Source organism: Thunnus albacares, chromosome 2 (assembly GCF_914725855.1).
Source record: "Thunnus albacares chromosome 2, fThuAlb1.1, whole genome shotgun sequence".
In the NCBI taxonomy this organism is placed as follows: Eukaryota; Metazoa; Chordata; class Actinopteri; order Scombriformes; family Scombridae; genus Thunnus; species Thunnus albacares.
The window spans coordinates 15,629,614-15,643,097 of NC_058107.1; the positions used below are offsets into that span (position 1 = coordinate 15,629,614).

General features: G+C 40.5%; 1 protein-coding gene across 2 annotated transcripts; it reads left to right on the forward strand.

The window, feature by feature from the left end:
- The first annotated feature begins 54 nt into the window (after positions 1 to 54).
- Positions 55 to 12,701, forward strand: rab11fip1a (RAB11 family interacting protein 1 (class I) a). Of its 2 annotated transcripts, XM_044368208.1 has the most exons (6): positions 55 to 799; positions 5,475 to 5,914; positions 6,061 to 7,039; positions 8,365 to 10,101; positions 10,452 to 10,557; positions 11,036 to 12,701. In XM_044368208.1, exons 1-6 carry the CDS (start codon positions 450 to 452, stop codon positions 11,237 to 11,239), a joined length of 3,816 nt encoding a protein of 1,271 aa, XP_044224143.1. In that variant the 5' UTR covers positions 55 to 449; the 3' UTR covers positions 11,240 to 12,701. The 2 variants fall into 2 exon arrangements, with proteins under 2 accessions (XP_044224143.1, XP_044224155.1); XM_044368220.1 differs by lacking the exon at positions 8,365 to 10,101.
- The last annotated feature ends 783 nt before the right edge of the window (positions 12,702 to 13,484 follow it).

Here is a 13,484-nt window from a genome sequence, read left to right on the forward strand (position 1 = left end):
GATATATTAGCCAATCAGACGGCAGTATGTAGAATATGGGTGGGAACCCGTAAACATCGGGGAAGTGGACTGTTAAACTTATCGGAGGCAAAGGAAGGGAACTGTTTTCATGGAAGCCTCTTAAAGGAATTAGTCGCACCGCAGGGATGTCTTGATAGCACTACACAGGCTAATACTAGCGTTAAATTGGCTAACCAAGTGTTCACTCCACACAAGTGCTGTCAGAGGTTTAGATATAGCGTTACGAAGAGGAGGGAGAAGTATTACGCCATCAACCCGAGCTTCCTGAACTTGAAGTCAAGCTAGGCAACCAAAACCTATAACCGCAGCGGACGCCGAAGGTGAAAAAACAGACCACGAAAAGCTTAACCGACCTCCAGACTTTGTACGTCTACAGTCACAAGACAGTTCGGAGTAACTTTTGGTGAAGCTTAACCGGACTTGTCGCGATGTCTCTGGCCGACCAGAGCCAGCAGTGGTTCCCCACCAGCGTACAGGTAACGGTGCATCAGGCTCGGAGCCTGCGCGTCAAGGGTAAGAATGGCACCAACGACGCCTATGCCATCATCCAGGTGGCCAAAGATAAGTTTTCTACCTCTGTGGCGGAGAAATGTGTCGCTCCAGTGTGGAAAGAGGAGGCTTCGTTTGACCTACCGCTCTTCCACCCGGGCAACGCTGAACGCTGCACCCTTTATGTCATAGTGATGCATCGTTCCCAGGTGGGACTCGACAAATTCTTGGGGCAAGCTGTGATAAACCTACTGGATCAGCACGACAACAAGTCTCGCAAAAAGACAGAGTAAGTGGCTGCTGTGGGCCTTCACTGTTTTATAATTAATAGCATTGAAAGCCTGTTAGATACACCGTCCCAAATAAAGCTGAACATTCATTTTGGTGTGAAGTGGAGCTTCATCTGGGTGGGATGTCACTGATAGTATCAAAGGGGGTTACACAAAGATATCCACCAGTTCATACAAAATAAGTATGAAGTTTTCTTCATTAAGCTCAACTTATACCTTAATCCAAATTGACTGACAGTACATCACTCTCATCCTTCAACAGGGCTGTGCCATATGACGATATATATCATGTGATGATAGAAAAGCGTTTATCGTTTCATATTACGCTCTATTGTTTATTTGGTTGTGTGGCAAATCACACTGTCCATCTTTTGCATGGATTACATTAATAAGTTACTCTTCCTGGCTTCTTACTCGCAAAGCTGTTATTGTACCAGAAACTATTTATTAATTGAATTTACAGAAAATATGCTATATCGTGATATGTGTCGTTATCAGGATATGAGATTTTGGTCAGCCCTAAGGTTTCAAGAACAATGTTGACAAAGCAGGTGAAATTTGTCAAAATATTTGGAACGTACACAATAATAGTCATATGAACATTACACAACATTAAGATTGAGGATTCATTATATAAAGTATATCCTATACACTGTAGTGTCTTTGTTTTGTTTTGCAAGCAGCTAATGACTTTGGCTTGTTCTACCTGTTTGTTCTTTTAACTGCACCTTACCTCTTATGTAACACAGTATCAGAGGTGCCCTATCTTACATGTTTGAACATGTTCCTGTGTCAATAAACATTGTTTTTATTAACACGGTAATCCAATGGTGATTTGGATATTTCTCAAAATATGAACCATTTGATCCATTCCTTGAACTCATGCAGTGGTTAAATCGCGTTAATCGTCATGTAGTTTAACCTAACATTGCCATTTTATCTTTGAGATTTGGAATCAGTAAAAACAACATTAAGTTTTAGCATTCACTAGAAAGACAAATAAAATCTCTATATATTTTTGTAGTAAGACAGATGGAAGACTGATGAAAATAACTGAGGGACACACAATTCAAAGCGTACCTTTATGTTGTACAGTATGCATGAACTTTGAAACCAAATTGGCCTTTTGGAGAAGTATGGTAGCCTTTTGCATTGTCCAACTAATGGGGTCAAGTCTAGTTTCAGAGACAATTAGAAACACAAATGAATAATGCAGACTTTTCACGACACTTTTTGTTAATATAGGTCAAATACAATGCACTTTAAATTGGTCACAAAACAAAGAAACAATCTATAAACCTTAAAACTCCCTCCCTCCTCTTACAAGTGTCTGAGAGGAAAAACAGAAACTATGGAGCTGGTGAGAAAACAGTCCAAGATTATCTTTATCTCAGTCCTTTCCTTCTGTCTTCTATCTCTGTCGGACCAATCATGGAGACTTCTACTTTATAAGTTGGTGTGAAGTGAACTCCATCACTGCCAGCTATGATGACGGAAGCCTATGTGCAGGTCATTTTCTGACATTGCTGCTGTTGATCCTGCACATTCCTCAGGGCTATTTACTCCTATACTAAACGTCTACTCTGATCACACCCAGATGCGTTACACGAGTCAGATGACATCTGTGGTTTGACGTAGCATGGGTGGAACGTGGGTGTAACAAGAGTCAAAATAAAACTTTGCATTAGTGTTGAATGATGACACACACACCCCGTGATGTAAGAGAAATTTAAAAATAAATGATGGTTTAATATAGACTCTGTCAACTGTACTGTCAACTCTTTCTCTCTCCTTTAATTTTAAGAGCCTGAGTGAGTTGGCAGTTATCGCTCAAGCAAGGGCAGGCTTGATTCAGTGCCGAGATGACCTCATTCACTTGGTTATTGTACATTCATATCTGAAATGTTATCTTGTGTTTACTCAGGACACTTAGTGGCAAAGTTCAGTCCTTGCGTTCTCATTTCCAAGTCTGAAGTCTCTTCACTCTCCTTGTTTTATCTACTCCATCTGTCTTCTTTAAGACACAGTATGCAGGATGGGTATTAGATGTTGCTGTGTTCGCCTTGAAGCGTGTGGTGTTAGGTTTCTATCCTGCTCTCCCGTTGTGCTGATACTGTACAGGGTGTGACATTGAGTACTTTGTTCCCCTGCTGAAAGGAAGCTCTGCTGTTGCTCCTAATACAATACAGTGTTTCCCAGATGAAATGAGGATGTAGGGCCACTTTTTTTAAAATTTATCAGAAGTTGGGAGTTTAATGTTCAGTATATTATTCAGTACAGAGCGATTTAAAGTTTGGATTTGTCATCATCATTTAATCTGCTGCTTATTTACTTGATTACTAGGTAAATTGTTTGGTCCCTAAAATATCTGGAAAATACATTTTCACAGTTGAAATCTTCAAATTGCTTGTTCTGTCTGACCCATGTATCCAAGATATTCAGTTTACCATCACGTATGACAAAGAAAAGCAGCAAATCCTCACAATTCACAAGCTTGAACTAATAAATGTTTGTTCAGTGTTTGCTAATGTTTCAAAAATCACTTCAAAAAACTTCAAAATTTGTCAGCTAATCTTGTCAACTCCAAATATCTTGGAGCCGCAATGATATCAGACCAGTTCTAGTTGTTGCAGAGCTGGTTCTCTAGAGTCAGCTCCAGTCAGACACCTGAGCCACAATATTTATTTTGTAAACAAAGAGCAGATGAATATTTTAATATTTAATATTTCAGATTCTGACATTTATGTTTACCTAACACAAGAATCAAACCTGCTGACTGTGTCTGGTATATTTATTTTTAAAATTAGAAAAGCCTTGCAGTGCTGTTAAATATTAGAAAGTATTAAAACAACAATTTGGAGCAATGTATCTAGATTTTACTATTTTAAAGGCTGGATCCGCTCTAGCGTCCACTCATAGGATAAACATTAGCCCTCTTGTTAATCATTAGACATGGAAGAGAAGTGCCCTTGACAGTTAACAGAGGGAACTTGTCCAGCAGGACTGGTGAGAGCATGCATCAGGGGCACGGCTCAGTAATTCATGCAAACAATACAGAACATGAACACCCTGTAAGCCTGTTCATAATTGTAATAATGCATTATCATTACAGTCAACTGAAACACATGCCCTGCTGCAGTTGACGTAGACAAGACACCCTGAAGGAACAGCAGGCAATTCCTTGATAAGCTTGATAAAGTGAGATCTGTCCGTCCTTGTGGTTAGTTAGCGATTGTTTGACTTGGCATGCTCCGTTTAGGGCTGGACATGAGGAATGTTTGAATTAGGCACAGTGTAACTTTAATTACATCACGTTTCAAGCCTCCCTGCATGCTTTGAACATCTTTGAGGAATGTTGGTTCACTCCCATGCTTGTTTCCTGACTTTTATCCCCAGAAGCCTGTCTGGATGCCTGCCTCATGACACTAAAGTAAATACTGGAGCAGTAAACTCCATGTGAACTGCAGATAATTGTCTGCTTAATGTTGTGTTTTTAAATTCAGTGACAGATATAATCCATATACCTCACTTTATAATGTTAGATTGAACTGTATTGAACTGTACACGTTACTCTACAAAATGATCAAAGAGAAATTAACACCGTGACCTTAACTTTTGGTGAAGCAGTTGGAGGGCTCTGCTGTGGAACAATAGAGTTCAAAAGGGGAAAAGCTTACCATAATGGGCACTTCTGCTAAAGTAGTAGTGCGTCTAATAATAGCATGTCTCTAATTATACAAGGAGAAAGCATCCATATGTAATGGTTCTAATTGCTTGTTTTGGCATGGTTTTAGAAAGGGCTGTCCAGAACACTCCTACCTTTCCTTTGTAGACAATAAGTGCTGATCCTGTTCAACAGAGAGGACATGAAGGGGGGGGGGGGGGGGGGGTGAACAAAGCTGTAATTGTCATGCTTTATCTGTTGTTGGCATGGTATTCCCAGCAGGAAATGTAACAAGCTGTATGTCAGTTAATGACACCTATCAGTCTCTAATGGTCTCAGGTCTAATGAGACGCAGCAGACAAAGTCAGAACTAGAATCAATCAATTATTTGTAGGGGATTTAATTGTGCTGCGTTTTTTATATACAACTTGCATTTAACTGTTTTTAACCCCTCCTGAAGTGCTGATGCATTTATTTAGTGCCGCCACCCCGTTAACAATTTTGTTTGATTAATTACTTAAAACTTAATCAATTATCAGAATTGTGGTCGATCTTGGGGAATTTTTGTTTTTCAGCTAATCAGTTAGCTGAAAAGTAGTTTCAGCACTAAGCCTCAAAATGTCATTTTACACAGAGACAAGTTATTTTCCAATCTTCCATTTCCACTTTAATAAATAATTTCACCTGTTTTTGGTACTTGTTTCATACATTTTTTCTTGATACAAAGTCAGCCATTTGTCTTATTCTGTCTTGTTTGCTGAAACAGTGAAAAGTACACCAAGGACAAATGGAAATGTCACAGTCATGTTGCCCTTTTTTCATCTTGCATCAAGAAAAATAAGTCTTAAGGGTTTAATAGTTACTATAGGACAAACTTCCTGATAAGATGGAGGGTTATTGCAATGTACTAAGATTAATAAGATATCCAAGTTGAAATTCAAAAATGCCTGTCATTGATTATAAGGAAATTCCATCTTAAAAGTCTGATTTATTCTTTCTGTCATCTGCAGATGGTTCAAGCTGGTGGACAAGACTGGAAAGGAGGACAAGGCCAGAGGAGAAGTGCTAATAGATATTCAATTTATGCGAAACAACATGTCAGCTAGCATGTTTGACCTTTCTATGCAGGACAAACCACGCTCCCGCATCTCCAAGATAAAGGACAAAGTCCGTGGGAAGAAAAAGGATGGCTTCTCCGACTCTGCCTCAGCTATTGTCCCGTCTGTGAGCCAGGTCCTGACAGACAGCGATGGAGAGGCCGATTCAGTCTCACTTAATCAGACTCCAGGAGAGAAAAAAAAGAAATCTAAATTCAAAACCCTTTTTGCTCCCAAATCAAACTTGCAGAAGAATATGTCACAGTCCATGTCTACACTGGGGACTCTTCCTGAGAGGAACTCATCTCTCAGTGGCAGCCGCTCATCTGGTCTCAATGTAGACTCCCCTGAAGGTAACCTAACCTTTCTATTCTCTGCGTTGAAGCTGTTTGTTTGTATGTCGACAGTTCTGTCTTTCTCATGCTCCACGGTGAAAGTTAAATAGTGGTGTTTTGCTTGTCAACAATGACGTTATATTTCACTGTCTCTCCTCCCACAGTTAAGAAGAAATTCAAATTCCTGGGCCACAAGCGGACAGGCAGCTCTGACAGCAAGGTGTCTCAGGGTCCTTTCTCCCTACTGGGCCGCTCCAAGCAGAGCAACAGTGACCTGAACAGCCTGTGCATCAACGGCAGCCATGTGTATGCAGAGGACACAGAGCCCAAGAGTGGATCCACCCTCAGTCTGAACAGCTCAGGCCAAGGATCTGTGGAGGATGTCCGGAAACATTCCTCAGATATGTCTGCAGATTCTTTCAAAAACGTACCTGTGCCTTCCCACAGCCATGAGTCTTCAGACAGGGCTATACTGGAGCAACAGCGCCATCAAGAGGAGGAGGAGAGAAGGCAGGCAGAAGAAAGGCGTATAGCAGAGGCCAAGAGGCTGGAAGAAGAGGAGAAATACAGGGCAGAGGCCAAGAGACTGGAAGAAGAGGAGAAATACAGGGCAGAGGCCAAGAGACTGCAGGAGGAAAAGGAACGCATGTACAAAGAGGAGCAGGAGAGGAAGAGACGCTTCCTTGAGGATGAAGCAAGAAGGAAGAAACAGAGGGAGGAGGAGGAAGACAGGAAGAAACAAGAGGAAGAACGCCGGATGCTGGAAGCAACTGAGAATCAGCGGCTTGAGGAGGAGCGTCACAGACTGGAGGAGCAGAAACGACAGGAGGAGGCCTCCATGAGCGACAGGCTGACGTCTCTGTTTGGAATGATCCGAAAGAAGGAGGAGAAAAAGGAGGAGGTACAGGAAAATACCAAAGAGGAGCTACCCACAGCAGCCCCTCGCATTGAGTCAAAAGATCCTGATCAACCAATCTCCCACCACTCCACCAACCCGTTTGAGGAAGTTCCCCCCAGCTCAGATATCACAGTTAGCAGTAACGAAACCCCAGCTGATCATCTGAAATCTAACCGCAACCCACAAACCCCCTCTGCCATGGTCTTCCTCAACCGTACTGCAAAGGTGTCTGCAGTCAAACCCAGGTAGGCCTTCTTCTTATTGGTTGTATTATATAATCTCAAAAATGACTCTGCACTAATGTTATGTAATAATGTAGTGTTATTTCAGTGTTGTGATACAGGGCAATGCTGTCGGTTGCTTGTAGGCACACTATTCTTTGACTTGCTTTACTGGAATTTGAATACTACTTTCAATAGGCCTGCAAGTGGACTTGCACATACTGTCGCATTTCAGTGTGTGTGCTTTCTAAGTCACCAAAAAAGGCAAAACACAAATTTCACAGCGAAAAGATGTTTTGTTTTTCCTCAACTTTGATGTCCAGGCAGCAGTAAAAGGCAGACTTAGAAATGTACACGACTGTTAAGGAGCATCAAGATGATTAATGAGTTTCACCCTACACCATCTCTGTCAACAATGAAACTCCACAGTTTCACAGCTTTCTGTCCTGTTACTGTTCACTTTGACCAAACCTTGTGACTGTCTTGAATTACTAAAACTTGGAATTGCATCTGACACTTGACGGACCCGTTTGACCAGCTTGGTCTCCACACTGATGAGAATCTGGGTGTGTCTTATGTGTGTGAGGATGTTGTGGAACAGGTTGTGGACTGAACAGAGCTCATAAGGAGTGAGTTAGACACGGTGTGACTTCCTATGTGGACGTCTTTGGTGCTTGGGTTCTCTTTTTGATTTTTTTAGAGTTGTTTTTTTTTTGTATTTTTTTTTATATTTGGATCATCATGGTAAGGTGGTTTTGCTTGGTATTAATGCTACACTAGTCTTTTCTTTCAAGTGTGTTTGCTAGATGGTAGCCCAGGTAGCTTAAGTTGTTGTTATTCATTTGGGATATTTTGTTAAAATTAGATGCCAGGTTGGCAACCTACTATAATCTAAGAAGTTGAATTAAAGCAGAAATGTCACACTGTCTTTTTTTATCTTGGAAAGTACATTTCCCAACGTAAACAAGTCTCTACTAAAAATAGAAACATTAACAGCAAGACATGTGATCAGAGGTTGTGCTTTTAGGTTGCACGATGACATCAAATGGTGGACCATTTATGAACAATGTCAGCCTTTTCTAGTGCATCACTATGATGCAATGAATTTTGTTGTCACAGGTCACACATTATTCTCAGTATTTTAAGATTTAGCAAAGTGGTTAAGTTTGGTAAATTTTGAACAGTCTCAGAGCTGCATTATGTGAGGTTTGAGTTGTGAATTTTTTGACAAATTTGTTGATCTGAGAGATGTTAGTTAAATTGGTGGCGGGTTGTACATTGGTGAAAGTCAGTTTGGGTAAATTGATGGTCTCACTGACCTGTAGGCCTTTGTTTTCACTCCTTGGCAGATTGGCTCAATCTCTGACGTCTGAACCCACTGACTCGCTAACCCCCAGTCAGCAGTGTCCCTCCCCAGCCACCCCTGAATCCACCCTTTCTAGTGTCCCATCTGAATCCCCTGATACTTTCTCCAACCTTCACTCGTCTCTGGCTCCACCAAATATTAGTCAAAGTCCATCTGGTTCTCCTCGTGGCAGCATAGAGAATCTGTCATCTGTGGGATCTTCCACCACCATGGCTGATAAGAAGAGAAGAGCCCCCCTCCCACCCTTGAATCCTGTACATGAGACCCAGACAGGAGGAAACTACATACCTGTCAGAGAGATCAATAACCCTGGATACGTTGAGGCAGATGTGTCGCAGCAAGGCAAAAAAATCTCTCTACCCCTCCCTGATTATGAAACCCTCTTCCCCCAGAAGAGACATGGAGTACAGGGGCAAACGCGATGGGACCATATAATTGCTGATATCAATCAGAGACATCGGGACACTCCACCTGAATTTCTGGGTCCAGAGATGAGTGTGGATGGCCCAGAGGAAAATGAACCCAGTCTTCAGTCTTCACTTCCACAAGAGAGGCATCATCAAACACAACCTCGGGAAGCCAAACCTGTGTCGTCAAAAAAAGTAGCGGCCCCAGCTCCCCCTAAACCAGTGGTTTCTCCACAACCTAGATCAGTATCAGACTCCAGTCAAAGACAAAGCCAAAACATGGCACATGCTCAGAAGTCTCTCATGAGCCCCAATCCCTCTGCAGCCCCAGGACATGTAAATACTGACACATTAAGCAGAGGAAATCTCTCAGAGATTTCCAGGAATGGAGCAAAGAAGGCGTTGCAACCACCCCCTGCAGCAACACATGCACCCAGACCAACCAGCCAAATGGATTGGGATACAGCACCAACAGATGACCAAATAAAAGTGCCAGTCGCCATGAACAAAGAAGCTCCCACAGCCAAACCCAGGCAAAGGGTTAGTGGCAAAGAGCCAGTAGAGCAAGGAGAATCTGCTGTCACAAATATGAGCAACACGTACAAAAATGGTGGAAAGGCAAAGGAGAACTTTACTGAGTTTGACCCATTCCCCAACACTGAGCTTCTTTCCAAAGACCCGTGGGCACAAGTGAGCCAGAACCAAGAAGCAGATGACCTTTTTACCGGCAGGGTACGGAAAGAGCAGAAACCAGAAGATCGCGGATTGACAACAGGTGATCTTGATAACATCTTTAATCAAGAGAAACCAACAGATCCCTTCACAAGTTTGAATGGCAGCAGTTCAAACAAACAAAACGAATACATGAAAAAAGATGATGATTCAAAGCAACTCAGTCCTGCTTTCCAAAGAAAAAATTCACAGAAGCGAAAACAGATTCTTCCTTCAATAACTCACTCAGAGAGAGCTTCCAAATCTCGACAAGAACCTGCATATCAAGAAGAAACAGCTGATCAAGGCCTCCCCGCAAGAGATGTTGCAAATGAGTTTGTCACACCAAAGCATCAAGGTGATGTGAAAACACAAAGCAACTTTTATGGCAGAGAGGATCCATTCGGAGCTGAGCCTTTTACTGCACCCTCTGCCTTTACTTCTTCAGAGCCCCTTCAGGTAGTTATGGAGGAACCAGTATCACAGGCAGGAGTTTTGTCTGGGGGAAAGACTCTTTTGCGAGCATGGGTCTCGCCCTCTGAGGTTCAGCCTGTCAGTGCTCAGAATAGCAATGGAGGTGGGCTAGCCTTAACTCCACGCAGGTGAGATTGAACAGGCTACTTACGAAGTATGCATTTGTGGACTGTTTATCTAGATTTGATTGTGGAATATGGCTGCTGATGTTGTATGGGGAAGCAAATAAGGTGTTGGGATTTACCTGGGGTGTCATTTTGAAAGCTTGCTATTTCTTGGTAACTTTTGCCAATTTGGATCACAGTGGAATGATTTGGAAAAAGTAGTTGAACCTTTTTCTCTGGTTTTATAGTATTTTTTTTATTATTTTCTTTGAAGTTTCTTTCCCTGTTGTTGTTGTTGTTGTTGTTGTTCTTACTTGCTGTAACCTTATTATCTCTTTGAGTACTTTATAATAATGTGTGGAATTTCTTTACAGGCCTCATCCGGTGAAGCCCATGAGCGCAGCTGAAACCCAGCATCCAATCAGCACCCCTGCTGTGAAGGAGATAAAGGCCCACGATAGCACACCAGCGAAGATTAAGGTAATGTTGACATAAATTACATTCTTGGACCACAACACCTTAATAGATTTGACATTTCCCCTCACAGTAATTTATTTGGATTTTCCTGCAGGAGGAGACATTTAATAATGTCACTCTTCACCCTTTAACAAATACAGTTCAAAGGAATCTACAAGTTCTCCTTTTTCTAAGAATTGAAACGTGGGGTTCATGATAAAAAGAAATTCAATTATAACTGGCAGCTCCAAAGTGAATCATTTTTTACATCCGTATTCTTGTGCCAGTGAATTCAGAAAACGTTGTTAAACTTTGAGCTTGAAGGTTCTTTCTTGACATTGAACACAGCTGTTTGACGTATTTTTTCATTTTATGAAGCTTTCAGCCACATCTCATGGTCCTAAGCACATGGAGTATGCTTAGTTGTCATGGAGATGGTTTTGACAACTTCGGTATGTAGTGTTTTAATTAGAGTGTATATACTTTGTTCACTTCTCTTCAGGTGGCAGACTCGGCGAAAAGTGGACCTTACACTCAGCTGACACAGGAAGAGTTGATCACACTGGTGGTGAAGCAGCAAACTGATCTGTCCAGGAAGGACGCTAAGATCGTTGAGCTCGAAGAGTACATAGACAACCTGCTGGTCCGCGTCATTGACGAGCAGCCCAGTATCCTGCAAGCCCTTAACGCTGCCAAGCCAGTGTAAGGTTAAGAGTGCTGGAGGAAGAGTCCTGCTTAAGGACCCAGTTATGTTTTTGTGTGTATGTTTGTACTGTTGTCACTGTGTAAGACTAAGAGCATATGCACTTTTTTTAGTTTCAAAGTGGAGTTAGAGTCAAATTTGTTTTGGAATGCTGGAAAGTGTTTCTGAAGTTGTGATGGTGTGTGGTGAATCCTCAATAACAAGCAAGTAAATATCTTTATAAATGCAAATGAATGTATTTGTTTTGACACTAAGGTACTCGCATTTGCTTTAAAAAAAACTTGTTACATGATAATATGTTCAACATCTTGATTTATATATCATACTTAATGAAAGTTAGGTTGCTCTTTATTTAATATATCAATTATGCAAAGACAAACTGGCCTTTTTTACTCTACACTGGGATTTGTTTAATTTATTTATGTGTAAAGAATGATCACAAACATGCCGTTATACAATCATTCCAAATTCAGGCACCATCCTGAGGTAAGAATGTAATAATTCTCTCAAAAGGTAGTTTGTATATTTGCAATAAATTGTTAGTCATTTGCACTCCATCACTACAGGTCATAACTATAAATTATGACCTCGATACCACATCAACTGAGGAAAGATTATTTACATAACAAGCACACATTGACTTCTCCCTCCACCACTGAAGTCTTATTTTTTATTTTTTGGCAAGCATGTTTTTTTTTTTTTTCATCAGTCAGTTAACAACATTCCTCCCTTTTTTTTTTACTCACCACAGTTGAATGTCAGCTTGTCTTCCAGTCCTCAAAAGATATTGTGCCTACTTTTGCTTTAAAGAGGTATTATTTAGAAAACCAGCAACGAATGACAGCAAGCAGCTACTATTTACTGTACATAGTTTTAATCACATAGTCGTTATGGGAGTTAATTCATTCATTTGGTTGTTATTTAGCCTGTGCACAAAGTTGGTTGAACTATTATGCAAGTAATACAGAATCAAACTATTCTAATAATAATGCAAGATTTTGATCACTGTGATTTTTGTGTTTTATTTATAAAAATGATAATCAAAACTTAATCATCAGAGGAACAGTAGTAGCAGTCTCTGTCGTACACAGCTGGCCTTGTCTTTGTAATTGAACTACACTAATGAATGAACCTTGCATCTCTGCCTTTTATATGATAATATCATTTGATGTTACCGTGGAAATTATAGCAATATTAATCTTGAGAATGTATAGACCTGTGCCTTCAAAAACCTTTTTCATGGCTTTTATGTCTTGATTTGCTGGAATAGTTGTTCTGGGTGAGCGCTCAAAGAATGTGCAGAATGTACAGTCGGATGCATTAAGTGTTTGTAAAACTTCTGAAAGGAATAATGCTGAGAAAAATATGGTTTTATTTGAAATAAAGACACTAATTGTTGCACCAGATTGTATTTACTGTTTATATACATTTTTGAATGGAATAAAACATATAAATGTAATATTAATCGACATTGTTTACATCTTTTCTCATGACATTTTGCATGTCTACAACTATAGATCTAATTTATCTAAAGCTGTGGTCTTTATTATGCTTTATTCCCACTGACAGCAGGTCATTTTATGTAAGGTAAATGGAAAAAAATGAGTGACCCTCACATGATAGTTATATTCTTAAGACCAACAAGGATTAAAAAAGTGTAACCATGGAAACAGCATGTTTTATTGTACACAATAGCTGCCTTCCACACCAAGTGACAGTGCAGTTGAACATGTTTATTAATTTTGTCATCACTAAGGTAGCCATTCTTCTTCTCTCTTATGATTAAAACAATGAATAACAAGTAATTGAGGCTGTTAAAGTAACATCTGGTGATATTCTATATTTTTCTTATTTTAATAAATACCAAGAAAAGCCCAAAGCAAACAATGAATTAATCCTACTAACACAGGCACCATAGTTAATTTGGAGTTGATCCCACATGCTGTATGTACTTTAGCTACACTGTAAATGCTACTAGAGCACTAAATGTATATTCTTCAGTGGAGGCTGGTACATAGAGGCAGAGGAGGTTGTTCCTCCTCTATTTTTTGAGAGGCAAGAGGGAGATCAAAATATAAAAAAAGATAATTATTTATAAAATATTTTTTCTCTCTTTGGAAAAAATCCATGATTGAAATTCTGGTTAAAATGCTTCAACAGCAACACCTGCAGGGCAGGAGGAGAAAGAGCAGTGTGTGAAGTGGTGGTGGGGAGCAGTCATGGATGTATAATAAGAGCTGGATACTGG